This window comes from Pleurodeles waltl, chromosome 6 (genome assembly GCF_031143425.1).
Source record: "Pleurodeles waltl isolate 20211129_DDA chromosome 6, aPleWal1.hap1.20221129, whole genome shotgun sequence".
Classification (NCBI taxonomy): Eukaryota; Metazoa; Chordata; class Amphibia; order Caudata; family Salamandridae; genus Pleurodeles; species Pleurodeles waltl.
Genome location: NC_090445.1, coordinates 172224319 through 172244719, shown reverse-complemented (window position 1 = coordinate 172244719; position 20401 = coordinate 172224319). Strand labels below are relative to the sequence as shown.

The 20401-nt window shown below is 45.8% G+C and overlaps 1 protein-coding gene across 1 annotated transcript in view; it reads right to left on the bottom strand.

Annotated features, from left to right (window-relative positions):
* Window positions 1-20401, bottom strand: part of LOC138299487 (uncharacterized) — a 154507-nt gene that overhangs the window by 79896 nt on the left and 54210 nt on the right. Inside the window, exons 2-3 of the mRNA XM_069237758.1 lie at window positions 17663-17862; window positions 14842-14945 (exon numbers count right to left, since the gene is read on the bottom strand). Of these exons, the coding sequence (XP_069093859.1) occupies window positions 14842-14945; window positions 17663-17840 (282 nt within the window). The 5' untranslated portion in view covers window positions 17841-17862. The remainder of the gene's footprint in view (window positions 1-14841; window positions 14946-17662; window positions 17863-20401) is intronic.

Genomic DNA, 20401 nt, shown 5'->3' with positions numbered 1-20401 from the left:
TAGACACAGTGAACACATTTTTTTTGTGTTTTGTGTCCTAAGGAGGCAAGGTGGAGAACTTTCATTATTGCTAATGAAGCGATATCTGCTTTGGTGTGCGAATTCTTATGAACTGCTTCTCCAGGGAAGAGGAACAAACATAAGCTCTGCAGATTCACAGTGTCTCCACTAATTGTGGATGTGCAAACCAATGGTTGTGGGAACCAATGCATGACCTTCTGTATCCCTGCTAATCGTGGATGTGCAAACCAGTAGTTGTGGAAACCAATGCATGTACTAAGGTCATCTGACTATCAGTTCACGGTTGAAAGTGAGCTTGATTATCTTCTAGTTGGCTTAGGGATTATGGAATGATGTAATAGATAAAGGAATGTAACTGTGTGTGAGCAAGAATAGTGGGAACCAAGCCTAAGAGGGAGCATGCACAGGGAGTCCAATGTGCTGCGTTTTCTGTGCTCTCTGGTTTATTCCACGCAGTGTGCCTATGAGCATGTTCTGCTCTTAGTACTCTGTGTTGTGCTATGTCATGGTTGATGCTCACTTGCACTTTGCTTGGATCTCTGTGCGTTGTTGTATTTGATGTGTTCGGTGTGGTATTCTGTACTGTGATCCTTGTGCTGTGTGACATATGGCAAGGAAGACAGAGGCTGAAGGCAGGAAGTATCCTCGGTGCTGTGGTCTGTTGTCCTGCTCCACTTTCAGTGCCACCAATGCTTGATTTGTATTGTTGTCTCTGTTGTGTTTGCTCTCGCTTCTACACCCTCTGCTTTGGCGATCTCTCCATTTGCCAGGCTCACTTCTCTGTGCTCTGCGATCCAACCAGTGTGACTTAAACAGCAAGTCCCCAGAATCTCCTCCTCACTCATAGGTCATAAAATGGTCCATGTTTGTAAGAAAAGTAAAACAGACTGTGTGTCCCCTGTTCATCTTCCCATACAATGGCGCTCACTGTCCTCACCCGATATCACACTTTCATACTTTTATAGTCTATGTAAACTACAGTAAGCTACTATTCGAATTCTTCGATTACAAAATTCTATCTAAACACACCAAGGGATGTGGATGAATCGCAGGGGGTGTTGTGGTGTAGCAGCTAAATTGGTCACTTTGGAACCTGGAGATTTGGGTTATAAACCGGACTCTGGCATTTGACTGTAAATTGTGTGACTCCGGGAAAATAACAAATAAACAAGTGTAAAATGTAATTCAATTGTAATATAAGTGTAATGTAATAATATAAGTGTGCAATTCAAATCTGTTTCATATACACAATCTGGTATTACAATGTTCCCTTTTGTCCTGCTAGACTGTGCTACATAAACACATTAATTTGCTTACCTGTTATCAGCACTGTAAAAAAATAAAACAAACGCTTTAATTATGCCACATCTATATTCTATAAAGGAATGTTAAAGAGCTCCTTTGACCCCCAGGGTCTGACAAGGTTTTCCTAATAGAGAAGATCCAGGGGCAGATGTATCATGGAGGCCTTTTGCGATTCAGAAATAGCGATTTTTAAGAAATCGCTATTTCCGATTCGCAAAAATGCCATGTATCACATTTGCGAATCGGTAATAGCGATTTCTTAAAAATCGCAAATGCTATTACCGAATCACAAATTGCAATACAGGCCCCATTCGCACCTATGGGCCTGTTGGCCCATATCTGCGAATTTTTTTTATTTCCAAAATTGCGATTTCTTAACCAGAAATCGCAATTTTGGAAATGTAAAAGCCCAGGGTGCTGCGACTCTCTAAACAGGGTCGCAATTTTAAGGACTCGCTATTTTAGCCCACCACATTGCAGTCCAGAAGACTGGGAGAGGACCTCCACCAACACCACCCGACTACACTGACTGGGAGGAAAATTTACTGGCCATCCTGCACCCTGAGGGACTCACTGGAGGAATGGACTCAGGTAAGTCATCTACAGTTACCCCATATCCATCACACCTGGAATGCATGCACCACATCACCCCTCCAACTACCACCAGGACCACAACCCCACCCAGGCCACAATCACTACATCCAGTCACCCTGAATGCCCACAAACCAACTAACAGGCCCACATCCCTTCTCCAGTGCACAGCCACCCACCCCTGCAAGGAATCACAATGGCCTACAGCACCCACAATGCACCTCCAAATCCTAAGCAAAAAGCAATGCTAACCTCACGAAAGCATCCTGCATGGCCCCAAAGTGTGAAAACCTGCACAAAACCACCCAGTCCTGTGCACCCCATCCGATGTCGATCCCCCCAACAGGCACCACCACCCATGCCACCCATGCCACCCTGACGGACAGGACAAGGAGTGTCAGTGCCCCACAGGGAGACAGAGGCACCTCCCAGAACACTGGGGATGGAACCCTGGACACGGACGATCACCCTATTCCCTCACACAGCCCTGGACTGTCACCATCCAGCAGCCCCACCCAGGATACCACTGAAACCCCTACCACCCAGCCAACAACATCAGCCCAGGGAAACCATCCCCAAACCTGTGTATCCAGGCCACAGACTGGTGGAACACATGGACAGAGGCCACAGTCACCCCCTACCAACAGGCAGGAAGACGATGGCCCCAGAACAAGTGGTACAGCCAGACCTGTGCAGGGGACATAGGCACAAGGGGCTAGGCCCAGTGGGAGGGCATCAGTGGCCAAAGGGTGGGGGGGGGCACAGGATGGATGCTGCAACCCAGGACGTGATCTCTGAGGTCCTGGGAGCATATCACCATACCCAGGACGGATTGGCCCAGATAGTATCCACCCTGGAGCAGAGTCAAAGGATGCAGCTAGCACACCACCAAGAGGCCCTGGAGCAGTGGAAACTGCACAATGCCACAATGGTCAGCATAGCAGGTGCGCTGCTGCACCTTGTCCCAACACAGCCTGAGGCCCACACAGACCAGGAAGCCCCTACTACAGGCCAGGATACAGACCGGACAACAACAGCATCAGCAGCAACTGCACATGTACCACCCTCTCAGGACACACAGGGGACATCCATCTCAACCTGTACCGGCCAACACCAGGCACCCAAACAGACCCTCAGGCCCAAATATGGCACCGGAACACCTGCCAAGACTAAGGCCCCCTCACAGAAGTGACTCTGGAAAGAACTGTCCTCCAAGTGTCCCACGGAATCAACGACCAAACTGTGTGAAAACTACAACAAACTCTTGTAAACATTGATGGACCAACCACTACTGCCAACAAATGCTGCGACCATGTTGCCATATTGTACAACCACCAGTAGCCCACTCCCATCACTGTAATCTGCACGATTTAATCCCTGCACCAAATAAAACGCCATTTCACCAGTTACAATGTCCCCTGTCATTAAGCTTAAACAAAGTGAAGTATGGATGCAACTGTATGATAACTCATTTATAATTATCTGAATAGCAGGAAATGCACCACACGCATTACATGTTGTTGTGTCTACAGATGTGTTGAACTATTATACTATATTGTAACCTGTCCAATGCATTCCTGGTCACAGTGGCAATGAGTATTGACCCAGCACCCCCCAGATGACAAGGCACACTGACAGTAAGCTGCACAGACAGCAATCTCATCCAATTGTCCCACAAAGTTACTGTAAATAGAGCTGTATCAGTTGGGTCCTGGTATTTACATCTTCCCCCTCCTCATCCTATGAGGAAGCTGATCTGGATATACAGCACCCTCCTCCTCCAAGAGGGGGATAGAATTTCTCACAGCCACATTGTGCAGCATGCATCAGGCCACCACTATTCTACACACCTTTTCAGGCCAATAGGCCAGGGAACTGCCAGAGAATATGTAGGCAACAAAATCTAGCCTTCACGAGACCTATTGTGCGCTCTATCACCCTTCTAGTACGTCCATGGGCCTCATTGTAATTCCTCTCTGCATCTGTTCCAGGATTCCTCACTGGTGTCAGGAGCCAACGCAAGTTGGGGTAGCCAGAATTACCTAAAAAATGGTGCAAAACAGGACTGACACTGACAACCCTCAGGGCAGACAGCCTGGTTGTCTGCTATGTGGCAATAAGTGACAGAAACACCTACCTATAATCCACCCTCTATCCTCTTGTAGTTGTTCCATCTTGTGTGACACACTACTGTTCCTCAGCACAAAGGAATCATGGACTGATCCAGGGAACAAGGCATTCACATGTGAGATGTACTGGTCTGCAGTACACACAAATTGAATGTTCATGGAATGAAAGTTCTTCCTGTTTCTGTACACCTGTTCACTGACTCTTGGGGGGATGATAGCTATGTGGGTGCCGTTGATGGCATCTATCACACTGGGTATGTTGGCAAAGGCATAGAAGTCAGACTTGATGGCAGGGAGGTCAGCACTTTGGGGAAACCTCACATAGGACTGCAGGTGTTGTACAAATGCATTCAGGAATCTGGACAGTATAATGCTAAACATTGGCTGTGAAAAACCTGCACCCATGCCCACTGTCACTTGAAATGAGCCTGTAGCCAGGAAATGGAGTGCAGAGAGCACCTGCACTTCAGTAGGAATGGCATGCTGATTACGATTTGCCGGTATCAGTGCTGGATCCAGTAATGCACAAAGTTCATGAATAGTTGCACAAGTCAGTCTGTAATTGATAATGATGTGGCGCTCCACTATGGTCCGCAAATCAACAAGTGGTCTGAACATCGACGGGGTCCTCCCTCGTCACAAGGGTCTGTACCTAGGAGGAGTTGAAAACATGTGTGAGGAACACACATACATCTGCACACATTGTTTCTCATTCAGCACTGCTGGCATGATTGTCAACGACACAAATGCTTAGTGTGTGTGACATTACAGCAACATGACCACAATGATATATCAGGACTGGTCAGGTGAGGTAATGTATATTGTTACATGCCTATGGGTGTTTAGGGGACAATAGGGCTTGCATTGTGCTGATGAGGGTTTTACAACTGCGTAGTTAAGGCCAAAATGTGTGCCCCCTGTAATCCAGAAGTGTTGTGGTGGAAGTGACCTCATACCGCTAGCGGTTGACGTAATAGTGTAAGGCGGTGTTTACCGCTGTGCGCAAATTCGTTGGTTAACATGGTTGTCAATGGGCATTCTTAGCGTATCACGATTGCCGCCGGTGGTGACGGTGCACACCGCTGCGGTGCGTACGTGAACTCGTCACTCCAACTTCAATTGGCTCCCTGGTCTCGTGCATGCAGGTACTCCACTGAGTGTACTGCTGTGTCCTGCCTCTGGTCATGGAAATGGTACGTGTTGCAGGGGAAAGGGCCCCGGCCTTCACCAACGAGGAATTGGAGAAGCTCGTGGACGGGGTCCTGCCCCTGTACGCCAAGCTCTACCGTCAGCCAGAGGTACAGGTGAGTAGGAGGATTGGGGTGCATGGATGTGTGTAGTGGTGGGTGTTGGCTGCATACATGTATGCACTTATGACACTGTATGGTCCAGGGTTCCTGACATGTTGCGTGTGTGTGTGCTGTTAGGTTGTTTGAAATGTCCGTCCCATAGTGGACGTATAGCCAGCTGTATATGATTGGCCAGAGTATGACCTCAGTTTTACTTTTCTGTGTGTCCCTTATCGGTAAGTGACCACCAGAAGAGGGGACTTTGGCATGCCTTCACCAAGGAGGTGGGGACCCTGGGGGTCTACAACCGGCAGAGCACCCACTGCAGGAAGAGGTGGGAGGACCTGCGGCGCTGGGCGAGGAAGATCTGTGAGGCCCAGCTAGTGAAGTCCTCCCAACGAGGAAGGGGTGCCCGTCGGGCACTGACCCCCCTTATGCAACGCATCCTGGCGGTGGTGTCCCCGGACCTGGATGGGCGCTTGAAGGCTGCACAGCAGTCACAAGGGGGTGAGTACATGTACCATATTTTGGCCCCTTTATGGATGTGTGTGTGCGCTCGTATTTATGCTGTCTAGTGGCAGAGACTATGACTGATGTCCATCTACATAATGGCCCCTGTGGGGAGTAGGGGTGTTTGGGTCAAGTCTGCAGTACGTCAGTTCCTTAAGTTAGTTGGGGAATGGCTGTAGAGCAGGGTTCTGGTCACTAGTCAGGGGCATAGCCATGTGTATAGCAGTAGGTCCTGCCTGGTGGAAGATTTTCTGGGTGGGTGTATGTGTGAACGACTAATGTACCACCATTCAGCTATTTACAAGTGTCTCTCCTGTTTGGTTTCCCCATCCCTGTTCTCTTGTGTTGTCTGTGTACATCAGCATCATCTGGCAAGGGAGCTGAGGCACCGGCGAGTGGGGAGGCGGCGGCCCACGGATCCTCGGAGGCAAAGTTGTCCGACGCCAAGGGGACCAGTGGGTTGGAGGGTGAGGGGAGTACCACGGGGGAGGCAACTACCACTGGAGGTAGTGACTCCGATACCTCCTCCATGGGAGCTCCCTGGCGGTGGTGGACCCTAGTGGGCCCACCCATACTGTGTCATCTTCCTCCACCCCCCCATACCATCACCGCCCTCCCAGTTGCTCCCCACCGAGTTGCCCGTGCCCGCTCACCTAGAAGGGTGGGTGTCTCCTTCGCCCCAGGCACCTCCTCCCCTGCCCCAGTCAGCCCTGCTGCCCTTACGGAGGAGGCTATTGACCTCCTGAGAACCATCTCTGTAGGGCAGACAACCATTGTCAATTGCATCCAGGGGCTAGCATCAGCGGTGCAGCAGACCAATGCCTATCTGGATGGCATTCACGGTGCCATGTCTGGCCTACAGAGATCTTTTCAGGCTCTGGCCTTCTCTTGGACGGCAGCCAGTATCCCTGGTCATTCCGTCCCCCCTCCAACCACCTCTACCTCTTCCAGCACCCCATTCCCTTCACTCATCCAATGCACACATTCTGAAACGCAGGCACACACCTCAACACACAAGAAGCACACTTCAAAACACAAGCACCACACCTCCCACCACAAGCATACACACAGCCAACATACACACACACCAATATCCACTTCCCCCAGTGTGTCCACCTCTTCCACCTCCATGTCTGTCCCCTGTACATGCACACCCACAGGCACTGCACCTTCATTCAATGTTGCTGACCCTATTCCTGCAGGCACCACAATAGCACACATTCATCCATGCACCCCAGACATCACACCTGCACTCACCACACCAACTTTAGTTGACACATGCAGCACACTCACCAGACTTGCAGACACCCTGACAACATACATTTACACTGCCAGCCTGTCTTGTCCCACTGTCTCCACCCCCCCTACTCCCAAGACACTCAAACGCACCAAAATACCCACCCATCACACATCCACAACACCTCAGCATACTGTCCAGTCACCTGCACCCACGTCACGCACACCTACACCTCTCAAGACCACTCCCTCTACCTCCACTCCCACGCCTTCCTAAAGGTCCACCCCAATTGCACCCAAGAAACTATTCCTATCCCGTGTTGACCTATTTGAACCCACTGGCCCACCCCGTCTCGTCCCTAAACGTGCTCACCTCCTTGCCCTGTCCACTCCTCCCACGTCACAGCCCGCCCCTGTCCGCCCTTCCCATTCCCATGCTACCTCCCCTGTGACGAAGAGATCCCGTGCTGGCCCAGGAACATCTGCCGCACCCCAGGCCAAGTCCGCTCCACTAGCTGCTGTGACTAAACCTAAGCCCCCTCCACCTTCCAAATGGAAATCTAAGACACCCCAGCCAGTCGTAAATCCCCACCACCCCCTGACCCTGTTCCCTGAGGTGCCTGGATGTCCCATTGTTGCCCCTCTGAGGTGGGGTACCGTTGCACTTGTGGGAGTCAAGTTGGGGCCATTGTGGCCCATCGGACTTCTTTCACTATGGACTGGCCATTGGCCTTCTATGCACTTCTGTTGCTCTGTGAGCTGAATAAAAGTTATTGTGTGGCCTGTGTTGTTTGAGGCACAGTCTGGATCCGTGGTCTCTTGTTTCATTGTTTGGGGGTGTTGGGCACATGTGTGTACTTTGGGCAGGTTGGATTTGCCTTGTGTCGGGTAAGTACCTCTTGCTGTGGGGTGTATGGCTTGTGCTGCTGTGAAGGGTTGTGGGAGTGTTGCAGGGTGGAGTGGGTGGGTATGTAATTGTGCCCTTTCTTCCCTTGTTTAGTAGGTGGCGGTACTTACTGTCATCGTCTTCGGTCGGGGAGGTATATGGCAAGGAGCAGGGCTGGCATGATCTGCAACTCTCTCTCCATGTCTGCTTTGGCGTGTTGTGTGAGCCTCCCGTGAGTGCTTCCTTTTATTTGGTTAGTTTCCACCTTGCTTTGCCTGGCGGTGGTCCCCTCCACCCCCCGGAACTGATGGTGGTCTAGTGCTTCATTATTTGATGTGCGGGTAGGGCATTTCCATCGGCCTGTGGGCGGGCTCTGCCGTCGTCGTCGGCACTCCTCTGCTGGCAGTGAGTGGTTTTCAGGATGACTGTGTTTCAGTTGGTTCATTATTTGGCGGTTCGGACGGCACGTCTGTTGGCGGTGGCTACCGCCACCGCCGGCAGTGCGGTGTTTACCACCGTGTTCATAATGAGGGCCTAAGTCTTGCTATAGGAAATCTTTGAAAACTATTGTTACTTGTGATACATCCTGGTATGATTCTTAGAGAGAACAAGAACTACATATTTGCTTACAAATTCCTTACAATTCTGGAGGAGAAACAAACATTGTTATAACTATGAATCATGCAGGCACTAAACCTACAGTATTCTAAATACTTTGAGAAAGGGAGCCCTTAAGAAAAGTCATTTTAGAAGTTTTACTTCAACAGTGATAAAAATATGTAGACCGACTTCAGTTAACAGACAGAAGAACAATACTTAAGCTTCCCTCAAGCTTCTTGTTCTTTGAAATACTGAGCAACACACAGTGATAAGTAGAAATTAAACCATTATTTCCTTTTGGGACATAAGAGAAAACTAACTTCTTACCGGATAGCAACCACCATTTATATTGCACCTAGTAACCCTGCGGAGGCTGCATAGACCTAGAAAAGTGGCTATGCAAACCACAAGCATATTAAGCTTCTTTGAGAAGATATATCACTCTATTTTGACATGGTGAAGAGAACTACTTAATGGCCAGCATTTTCACATGGGACTAACAGAGAAAAAAGGTTTTAAGGATGGAGAGATATGTGGAAAAATATCTCTTCCTTATGGTTTTCCATCCTTATCACCAAGAAAGGAACTACACAATAAAGAAAGAAAATACAAAGCTCCCCCTTATTATTCTTTGTTTTTTAATTAAAGTTCAAGATGTTGCAAAAGTGGTATAAATCAAAGTGTTACATAAGCCATTTACTATGCGAAATTAAGGGCTCACCCGAAATCAAAAGGGAAGTCTTAGAGATAAATAACACCCAAATCTCTTTGGCAAAACATTACCTTTACAGCCTTCTGTAATACAAAGCCAGGGTCATGTTACTAAGCTGAGTAGTCAATCCTGGAGGACTATCTGAAAGCCCAGACACTACAGGGTACTACAGGTCGAACCGAATCATCACTGAGTTCACATTCGCACATCACTCTTTTATGTACAAGCTGGTCTAGAACCTTAATTCCTAGGTATGTCTACCTCTCACAAATAATTGCTATTTCACACACTTTTCACTTAACATGTGTAATATGTACGGTACCCTGTTAAAAACTGTGTCATAATACACCTTATCCATTATACAAAAGAATGTACAGTAAAACCCTTCAGAGATGCAAGATCATTCCACACGGAAGGATGATAAAGAGCCATGTGGAATAAAGTGAATACACATTGCTCTAAAACGTCAACAGACCACAAAAGAGTAAAATATAATCATTTGCTACTAGTAATTTATGGGTTGGATGTTGGCTTCAGTCAGAAACAAAACAAACATTTTAATGCTGCTACATTACCCTCATTCAATGCCATAAGTGTCCCACAGAATGTCTAAATGCCCAGCAAAAGCTACACATATTCCTCCATCACTACCTCACACCTGTCAAATAGAAAAGGTCCTTCACACCAACGATTGCCCAAACAAAATTCTGTCTCTCACTGCCCACAAGTGGAAGAAAAGCTCAAAAGAAGCTCTGTTAGGTATTTGTGCAAGCCTGGGAAATAAACATCATCAAAGTGACACTGCCAAATTCCTCTCTGATTGGGCTACTGCCTACCTAGCCAAATTTCTGGATCTTCATTTTTATACGTAGAAATGGAAAGGGTTTTATTAAATCCAACTAAAATTTGAATGTGCTTCATAATTCCAGTATGAAATTAGGATTAAGGAGGTGATTTAGGGCCAGATGTAGGAAGGTCCGAGATTGCGACTCGGAATATGCGAGTCTGTCCAACTCGCAATTTCCGAGTCGCAATCTCGGATGTAGAACGGTGTCTCAGACACCGTCTGCGACTCGCTATGGGGTCGCAAAGACCCACCTCATCAATATTCATGAGGTGGGTCGTATTTTGTGACCCCATAGCGAGTCCCTGCACTCACAGGGATGGAGGCCTGCTGAAGTCAGCAGACCTCCATGTCTGTGACTGCTTTTTAAATAAAGCAGTTTTTTTTTTTTTCATTTTGCAGCCCGTTTTCCTTAAAGGAAAACGAGTTGCAAAATGAAAAAAAATACCGAAACCATTTGGTTTCGTGTTTTCAGAGTAGGCAGTGGTACATAGGACCACTGCCTACTCTGAAAAAATATTTTTGTCGACATTCACAAAGGGGAAGGGGTCCCTTGGGGACCCCTTCCCTTTTGCGAATGAGTTACCACCAGTGTGACACTGGTGGTAACTGCGAGGTGTTTTGCAACCGCATTCGCGGTCACAAAGCAATTCTGAATTGCGATGCGAGTCGCAAATAGGAAGGAGACACCCCTTCCTATTTGCGAGTCGCATTCCCAAATTGCGAGTCGGTACCGACTCGCAATTTGGGAATGAGCATCGCGTTAGGCTGTTTGCATGGCGCAAACTGCTTTTTTCGCAGTTTGCACCATGCAAACGGCTACCTACATCTGGCCCTTAGTGCTAGGTGGAATGTAAAATAGAGTGTTTTAACTAACAGGAATCTTGTTGTGTACTGATTTCCCCATATCACTTCAAACCTTGGAACCTGGACACATATCATTTATAAAGTTATGATTTTGCCCAATTTAAATTTGAATGCCTCATAGGTTTTTGAATGCCTCACAGGTTTTGATAGCAATCTAAACATTATACTGGCATGTTAAAGAAACGGCGTGCACACCTACCTTTCGTTTGCCACGTCTTCAAATCGTTTTTAAAACAATTATGTTTACTGGAAAGGGATTTTAAACTAGTATTGTCTTAGATCAACACCCCTGAAGAAGTTACTTTTCTTTTAAACAAAACGCATTGGCTGTAATTATGAGATGAGTATCTGAGACAAAATGAACAAACAGAATGCTTTAAATGGAATTGTATGGTGTTGATGAACTACTAAAAAAAAACTTTGTCAATTTGGAATACAGCTACATGGGTAATACAAAACAGCCATTCTACCAATCCACACCAACCCAATCCAATCCAACCCATCCCACTCCAGTGCTCACAACCCACCCCAATCTAATCTGCCCCACTCCAGTTCACCCCACTCCAATCCAAAACAATCGACACCATCCAAAACAATCTGCCTCACTCCAATCTAAAACAATATGCACCAATCCCATCTACCCCACTCCAATCTGTCCCACTCCAAACCAAAACAATATGCCCGACTCCCATCTACCCCACTTCAATCTGTCCCACTTCAATCCAAAACAATCTGCCCCGCTTCAATCCAAAACAATCTGCCCCACTCCATCTATAACAATAGTCCCACTCCAATCTGCCCAATCCAAACAATCTGCCCAGTGCAATCTGCTGCACTTCAAACTAAAACAATCTGCCTCACAACAATCCAAAACAATCTGTTCCACTGAAATTCTCCACACTCCAATCCAAAACAATCTGCCCCACTCCAATCCACCCCACACTAGTCTGCCCCCCTCCAATCCAAAACAGTACACCCCAAACCAATCCACCTCACCACAATCCAATCCCCTCTCTCCATCCCAGCTCACCCCACTCTAATCCACCCCACTCCCATCCAATCTACCCGACCCCACCCCAACACCAACCAATCCACCCTAATACAATCTGCCCCACTCTGATCTGTCCCATTCTAATTCATAACAATCTGCCCCATGCCAGTCTTCCTCATTCCATTCCAAAACAAACTGATTCACTCCAAGCCGCCCGCCTCCAATACATTTTAATATGCCCCACTTTAGTCCAAAACAACCTGCCCCACTCCAATCCTAAACAACTCACTCCAGTCCAAAACAATCTGCCCCACTTCAATTCGCCCCATTCCAATCAACCCTACTACAACCCAATTCACCCCACTCCAATCCACCACAATCCACCCACTACAATACGGTCCATCCCACACCAATCCAATCCAATCCATCACACTCCAATTCAGCACATCTCACCCACCCCGCTCCAGTCCAACCCACCCTACTCCAATTTAACCTTTACACCCTACCACAATCAAGACCACTGCTACCCATTCCACCTCACTCCAATCCAGTCCACCAACACTACCCCAATCCATCCCACTCTAATCCAATCCACTTTAATTCCCCTCACTCCAGTCCAATCCAGTCTACATTAATCCGTGCTACCCCACTCCAAATCACCTTATTCTACCACACTCCAATTAATCCACCCCACTCCAATCCAATTCACCCCACTCAAATCCAATCCAAACCTCTGAAATCCAATCCAATCCAAACCATTCCACTCAACCCCACTCCACAACAATCCAATCCACCCACCTCCTATCCAATCCACGCCACTCAAACCAGTCCATCCCACTCAATCCAACCCACCCCACCCCACTCAATCCAATCCACCTCACCCCAATCTGATCCACACAATCCAGTCCACCCCACTCTAATCCAATTCACCCGTCACCTCAATCCAATCCACCCTAACCCACTCCAATCCACCCCTCAAGTTCACCCCATCTTACCCAATTTCAATCCACTCCACCCCACTCCAATCCACCCACCCCAAACATCCGCACTCTACTCCATTCCACACCACTGTACCCGATCCCAGTTCAGTCCATCCCACTCCAACCCAATCCATCCCACCTACCCCAATCCAATCAACCCCAACCCAATCCAATCTACCCACTACAATCTATCCCCAATCCAATCCAACCTACTCCATACCAGTTCAGTCCACTACACTACAATCCAATCCATCCATCCATCCCACCCCACTCACATCCACTCAAACCCACTCCAATCCACTGTATCCCCGCTTCAATACACCTGCTCCAATCAACACCAATCCAATCCACTCCACTCTAATCCAATCCACCTCACCGCAATCCAATGCATCCCACTGCAGCCCACCACACCCGATCGAATCTACCCCACCTAGCCCAATTTCAATCCACCCCACTCCAATCCACTACACTCTACTCCAATCCACCACACTCTATCCTAATCCAATTAACCCCATCCCAGTTCACCCCACTCCAATCGAGTGAATCCAATCCACCCCACACCAATTTACTCTACTCCAGTCTAATCCACCCCATTCTAGTCCAATTCAGCCTACTCCAATCCACCCCACCCCAGCCCCCTATCACTCCAATCCAAACCACCCAATCCAATCTAATCCACCCCAATCCAAACTACCTCAACCCAAATTAATCCACCCCACTTCATTTCAAATCACCTCACTCCAATCCAGTTCACCCCACCCACTCCACTTCACTCTACCCCAATCCACCCCACTACCTCAAGCCACTCAACCCACTCCACCCTAGTCCGCCCCACTCCAACCCACATCACTCTGTTCCACCTTATTCCTTTCTACAACACTCTCTGCCACTGAACCACTCAACTCTACTCCCCTCTACCAAACTCTACAACACCCTACTCCACTTTATGACACTCCAACAAATCCACTCTACCGACACTCTGCTTCCCCACTCCGACACTCCACACAACCAACTTTTAGTCATGCTGGACAGCATCCGCTGTGGTGTAAAACATGGCAAACACTTTGCCCACCAGCTCTTTTTTAGGTGAGGCCTATTGGCTTTGCCAATGCTTGTTTATATGCCTGGTTTCTTACCTGGCTACAAGATAAATTACGGGCTTTGTGGCCTAAACTCCTAACTGTGATGGGTATGGATGCAGTGGTGGCTGCATTGTAGTTAGAGTGGTGGGGCAGGCAAAATATGGGTGAGGTTAATGTAGTAATAAAAAAAATGGCACTTACCTTACTGCCTTGCCAGACGTCCTCTTCGCTCCAGTGCCTTCTCTCCTCAAAGCTCCGTGCCCAGGAAACTGCACTACCCAATCCTAAAGAGCACTGGAGACCTGTGCTTTCTCTAGTCCAGCTGTCTTAAGACAGCTGGGATACAGAAGTTTAAAGTGTGCATGTCTGGCTGGCCATCACAAGATAGTAGGCCAAAGGGACATGCACACTTTAAACATAGTGCACAGCTCCCTGCTGCCACTCAGCAGCAATTGCCCTGCCCAGGCCTGAAACTTTATTACCATTTTATTTTCCAGCTGCTCTGGGGCATTTTTCCAGCATGGCAATGTGCCTCCACCGCTCTCACGGAGGAGCCGCTGCTGTATAGATCAGTCTCAAGACACACTGGTGCTACATAACCACTTATTATTATAAAGAACATCTATACTGTGTCCCAATGCATATAGAATCCCAAGTACCACTATGTACGGCATATCACCTCTCTTTCATCTACGAAAATGTTTTTGTTGTGTGAGTTGAAATAGTTTGCAAATGTGGTTACACAAATGAATCACTTGATAACTGAGCAATAAGGGATTTTTTTCCATGATGCCTTACCTCATTGGGGTTGAGAACAGGAGTGTAAGATGTTACTTTCAGACGGTACGTACTTCCGTTCACATGGCAGACATGATCTTTCACACTCAATACTCGCTGAGCAGCTAAGGTGAAAAACATGAAAAACTATTTTAAGTCTTTAATAGTTCAATTTATATCACTTAACCCAGGTATCTCAGCAGTACAAGTTAGGATTAAGGATGCAAACAGTATTTACAGCTAGTACTATCCCAACAAACTGTCCTATTGCAAACAACTAAAATCAGGACTGTTTTAAACCATATGAAGTGAGTATTTCGCCCACGTTCCAAACCCTTGAGGCACATGTACTATGCAAAGAGGCTATGTTTTAAGTGTTCCTTACAAACATCTATATAGCTTGATAGACTGACGGACAAATCTGTTGCCCATATTAAATTAGAGACTGTCTCTCGACACCTGCAATCAGTGGCAATCAACCTCCTAAATCTGCATCAATAAATTCCTTAATGCTGTGTCAATGATCATTGGGAGTTACATCTACTATATTGGATATGTTTTGAAGTACTCTAAATACTTGAAAGTCCTATGACATTAATACCAGATCTGAACTTCAGGGTCGTGCAATGCTTAATTTGGTGCATTATATTCCCAGATACATTCCACCTCCTAAATATTAGGTATACAAAAATCACTAGAATAATGTTGTCCTGCAGCACCTTTTAGGAGGAAAAAGCATATGCTTCACGTTTAAGAGTAAAGTCTTTTTCAATAGATGTGTTTCCTATGGATATAACAGTGCTTCTTACCTATGGAAAATCGGAAGCCTAAGAGGAGGTGACAGGAGTTGCAGATCCACGGTTTCGGGTGTAGCGGAGACCCCTGGCATGTCCAAAATGGCTGTTGCCAAAGTGAAGCCTACTCTTTGGGGTACATCCCTTCTTCATTTATCTAAATTCCCCTGGCACTTTTAAACTGTTTATTTTTATTGTTCAGGAGAGAAGACCCCTGGCTTTCTTTAACCCTTGCTTCAAGAACACATGATATATTGAAAAGGAATGGGTATTTGGTCTATTTTTAAAACAGTCAAAAGCTCATCATGCTTGCCTTCTGAATTTCTAAGCTCTTCTTTACATTGTGACACCCAACTTTTCATGACCATAACAAATCTTGAAGTCAGCAAAGGCCCCTGAATGAGCGAATGGAATTAGATTAGTCCATTGAACCCTCGCTCTGGCATTCTTGTTGATCAGAAATCCAACAGCCTTTGACAGCCTTCGAAATTATAGTTCAGAATTAGTGTTTACGGCCCAGTGCCCTAGGGTGACCATCTCTGAGTGAACCGTGGCTGAGAAAAAAAAACAAAAGGCCCTAGGAAGGAGTTGTTTACACTAAGGGGCATTCCTCACGGTTGGTCATGGAGAATGCGCGCAATATGGACAGCTAGTTGGACAGGAAATGTAATTCAAGCATGAGGAACAATCCCCCATTGTGTCCAAAAGGACACAATAATGATGTAACCACTAAAATAGGTATTATCGCTGTGGCTGTGAGGACTGTGGGGAGGCTAAAGTGGACAGACTTACTGAGAAAGTGTCTGGGATTGAGCAGGTGCTTAGGAAGGTGGACAGGAGCATGGAAGGGCGAAAGGCAGCAACAGTTGACTCCCTACAATTCTGGGGAAATTTAGAAATGCTGTTCTTGAATCTGTGAGCCTGTATTAAAGCAAGGGTTGAAGTCCTCAACAATGCATAGAAAAGTGCCCATATGTGAATCCCCAGGGATCCACCCAGAGATGCCCACATCTATAATGAGTGATGATGAAATGAAAGAGGTGATGGGTGAAGTTAAACCTCTACAACACCCTTTAGTGCCTCACAGTTACAGAATCCCAATGAGGTCTAAATCGAAAATGATGGTTATACTGCACCAGCATTTTTGGGAACCAGGTTCTACTTGAGGCAATTTAGTGGGAGGATGTTCAATATGGCGATACCTCCATTCTGCTTTTACTTGACCTGAACCCGGATCTGCCAAAAAAAAAGGCTCCTGGCAGTCTTTTCAAAGGAACTGGGCTCTCTGAGAGTTGAGGCCTCATTTCACTATTTAGTTAACTTGAAATGTGAGTGCTACATTGAAAGGTTTGTGTTTTTATGTGAAGATCCTGTGAAGGTATTTATAGAGAGGGTAAAGAGCACAGTATTGAAATAATGCCTGAGGGTTGACAAAAACTCTGCTTAATCCTTTAAGGCACCACACCATGGAGTGCAGGGCAGGATGCTTCTGTCACTGATAAGTGACTTTCCTTAAGGGATGTTGTCTCGATAGATTATTTTCTTATGTTATTCGTCCTCAAGAAATGTCAGGTGGCCCTTTTTTCCCTTTCAAGCCACACTTACTTCTTGGGTCCATAGGGTCAGTGGGATTTCTAGTTACAAGTAGGTCAGCTCTTCAGAAAACTGTAAATTAGAATTTGCTATTAAAGTGTCATGGTTTGCGATATTGCTGGTGACTACTTTTTGTTTCTACACAGCATACCACGAAATGCTCTCTGCATTTATATAAGATAGATTCAAAACTAACCAAACATACTGTAATCTCTATGTAAAAAAGCGGTCCTCCTCTGGCTTACATTATTAACTCTGAAAAAGGAGGTCAATTGCTTTGTGGTGTACTGGTTGATATCAGAAATAACTCTCTTCCCTAATACTCAACAGAGGCACACATTCTCTGGCATATCTTCACAATGGTACTTGAGATAGTCCCTTAAAGATTTTATTTTGGTCTTGCCAGAAATCAGCACACAGAGTTGATTAAGGGGAGAATTTCATAAATGATTTACCTTTGGTATCCTCGAATGTAATTAGTGCATAGGGGGGAGGTCCTGGGTGTACGTCAATGTCTTCAGTCTCTGCACCTCCATTTCGAGAGCGCAGAAAGTGGATAGTAAGTTTATCTTTTAACCTCTCAAGGGGAATGTTTGTAGGAATTCCATCCACTCGTACCGATTTTTGCTCCATGCTGGAGATCTCCTCCACAAAACTGCCAAAACAAAAGAAAAGCTATGCTTTACCCCACACAAAGAGAAAACGAGTTGTACATGGCATTAATGCAGAAGGGCTACATTTATGAAAGTACAGCTTTTCACAAAATGAAGCAGGTGTAGGTAGGTGTAAGGCACCACACTAGTTTCATGTGTATTTAAAGATAGAGCCAGATAGGGGATGGAGGTAAAAATCATCAAAGGACTGGAAAGGTGGCCTGCCTGCATGCATCTATTTCCCACTAACATTGGTATTAACTTCCCGTAGCTGACGCTCATTGGAATTTGAGTAACAAAATGCAGATGGTCTGTATTATCATATTCCTAATTGGCAGTATGTATGAATCTGATCTCAACATAAATTATGAATGCCAGATAAGAGCCCACTATATGGGCCTTAAATTATGTCTGATGTTCTTTTCAGGCAATCCTGCTAAATATAGGAACTTTTTTCAGCAACAGCTACTGTTGCCATACACCAGTAAAAATGGAACCCAAAGCCAAATCGCTGTCCATGTGCGACATTCTCAAAGCATCATTTGGCTTTAACTTGCCCTTTTCAAATGGTAACAGCCACTATAGATTGTTTTTCTGTGGCATAAAGGATCTGAGAAATGGAGTCCATATTCAGGTTACATCTCATTTTCATTACAATCATTTTGTTCTGTGATTGGGTCTCCAAAATGAAGGCTACAAAATCTCTGAAGGTCTAACCCTATTGGAGCAATCTGTCTGTGGAGATTTTCGAACAGACCCCCCTTCCACAGCGTTTACATTTACAATTTAACTTCAAAATAATCTTTAGCCCCAATTTTCTTTTTAGTTAAAATGATCATGTTTATGGACAAATGGGATCGTTTTTTTTCTTCCTGTACACTGATTTTCAATATGATTCCATTAATTAATATGTAAAGAGTCAAAATCAAGGATTGACTAATCAGGCACCATGAATCTGGATGCCTTACCTAGAGTTGCACAATAGGCAGTATTTTTACAGGCCATGAAATCCTTTAAGTATGTAGTGCTTAGAACATGTTAAAAGTGCTATTTGAATCATCTAGCCTCCAGATAGATGAATGACTCCTGAAACCCACTAAGAAGTCAATATTTCAGGACCAACCTCACCGTTTTTTTGTATTACCAATGGATGACATTTATCGACCTCTTTTTGTGAGAAGAACCTTACTATAAAGGGATTTTAGAACCAAAGTCAGGGTCTAAAGTGAATTTTGATCTAAAGAATTAACCAGTAGCTTATCTGTGATGCTGGTGTAATCTTACCTTCATTTGGAGTGGGTCTCAATCCCACCAGCATCAACATCGTCATTCAAAATACTACTTTATAAAGATAAATGAAACATCAATTGCATATTATCAAATCATAGATTGTACTTAGAACGGAGTCGTTGGTCTTGACTGGCATCCAATCTCACTATTGCTAGATGTTTTGCTTCACTGTCAGTTTTCATCATCGTTCTTAAATAAAGATCTTTCAATATAATGAGCAGACAGAAAAATCTGAGCTCCATGATCTGCTCTGTCTCTTTCCCGTAGTGTCCTTTTTTCATCCCTTTCCTTCTCTTCTGTTTGGTACCCCTCCCGCTTCACTACCGATACCGGTCCTTACTGTCATATGCACCTCAGTTATTTCTTCAAATTAGATGCTCAGTAGTGCTCGAGTATCTAACAGTGCTTTGCCTTTGATGCACTGAGTGCCTATGTTCTTTATGTTTAAAATGTACTCAAAATAAAATATTTTAAAAAGAACTATTACAAGCAAAATATTCTTAATTCTTCAAATACATATCACCCCAGTAACACAGATCATTTCTGTTTAGCAACTGAGTTTGACAGGATGGCGTTCTGATACTAATTCTGCTCTGGTTTACATTGGGGGGACTTGTTAACTAGCCTTCCCTACTCAGAGATGCACTAACAATGTGTTCATTTAAGAGTATGTGTTTTCCAGTCTCCTTCCATCACCCTCTGGCCCACAGCAACCATTAATGTTTAATGCAGTGGTATTTGCAAGGTTCAGATATTGCTCTTTCTCAGCATCAGATTATTTCGCCAATTCCCTTACTAAACATGCCACCACATTTGGGATCTGCTACATGACAACTCACTTGAACCACTCTTCCTTACCAGAGCCTGGCTGAATCTCTCGTTTCCTGTCATTGCCACAGCAATCCCCGCATAAAACGTGACTGCAATAAAGAACAGAACAGAGCAGTCCTGGAGGCGGAATCTCTATCATCTTAAAAGAATGCATCCAATGCTCAACCTCCTCGGAAAGCATTATCAGCAACATTGAACACTTGACACTTAAAACTCATAACAGCCAACTATACCCTAAGCAGCACCACAGTTTACCACCCAGCCCTGAAGCACTAGCCAACTTTGGCAGCACCATCACGGACTTCGTTGCCACCCTGAACCTCTATTCCTGTGGCTTCATCCTCCTTGGCGACATCAACTACTGCCTGGAGGTCCTTGCCAATCCCAAAATGACCAACCTCTTCAAGGACCTGTCCATCC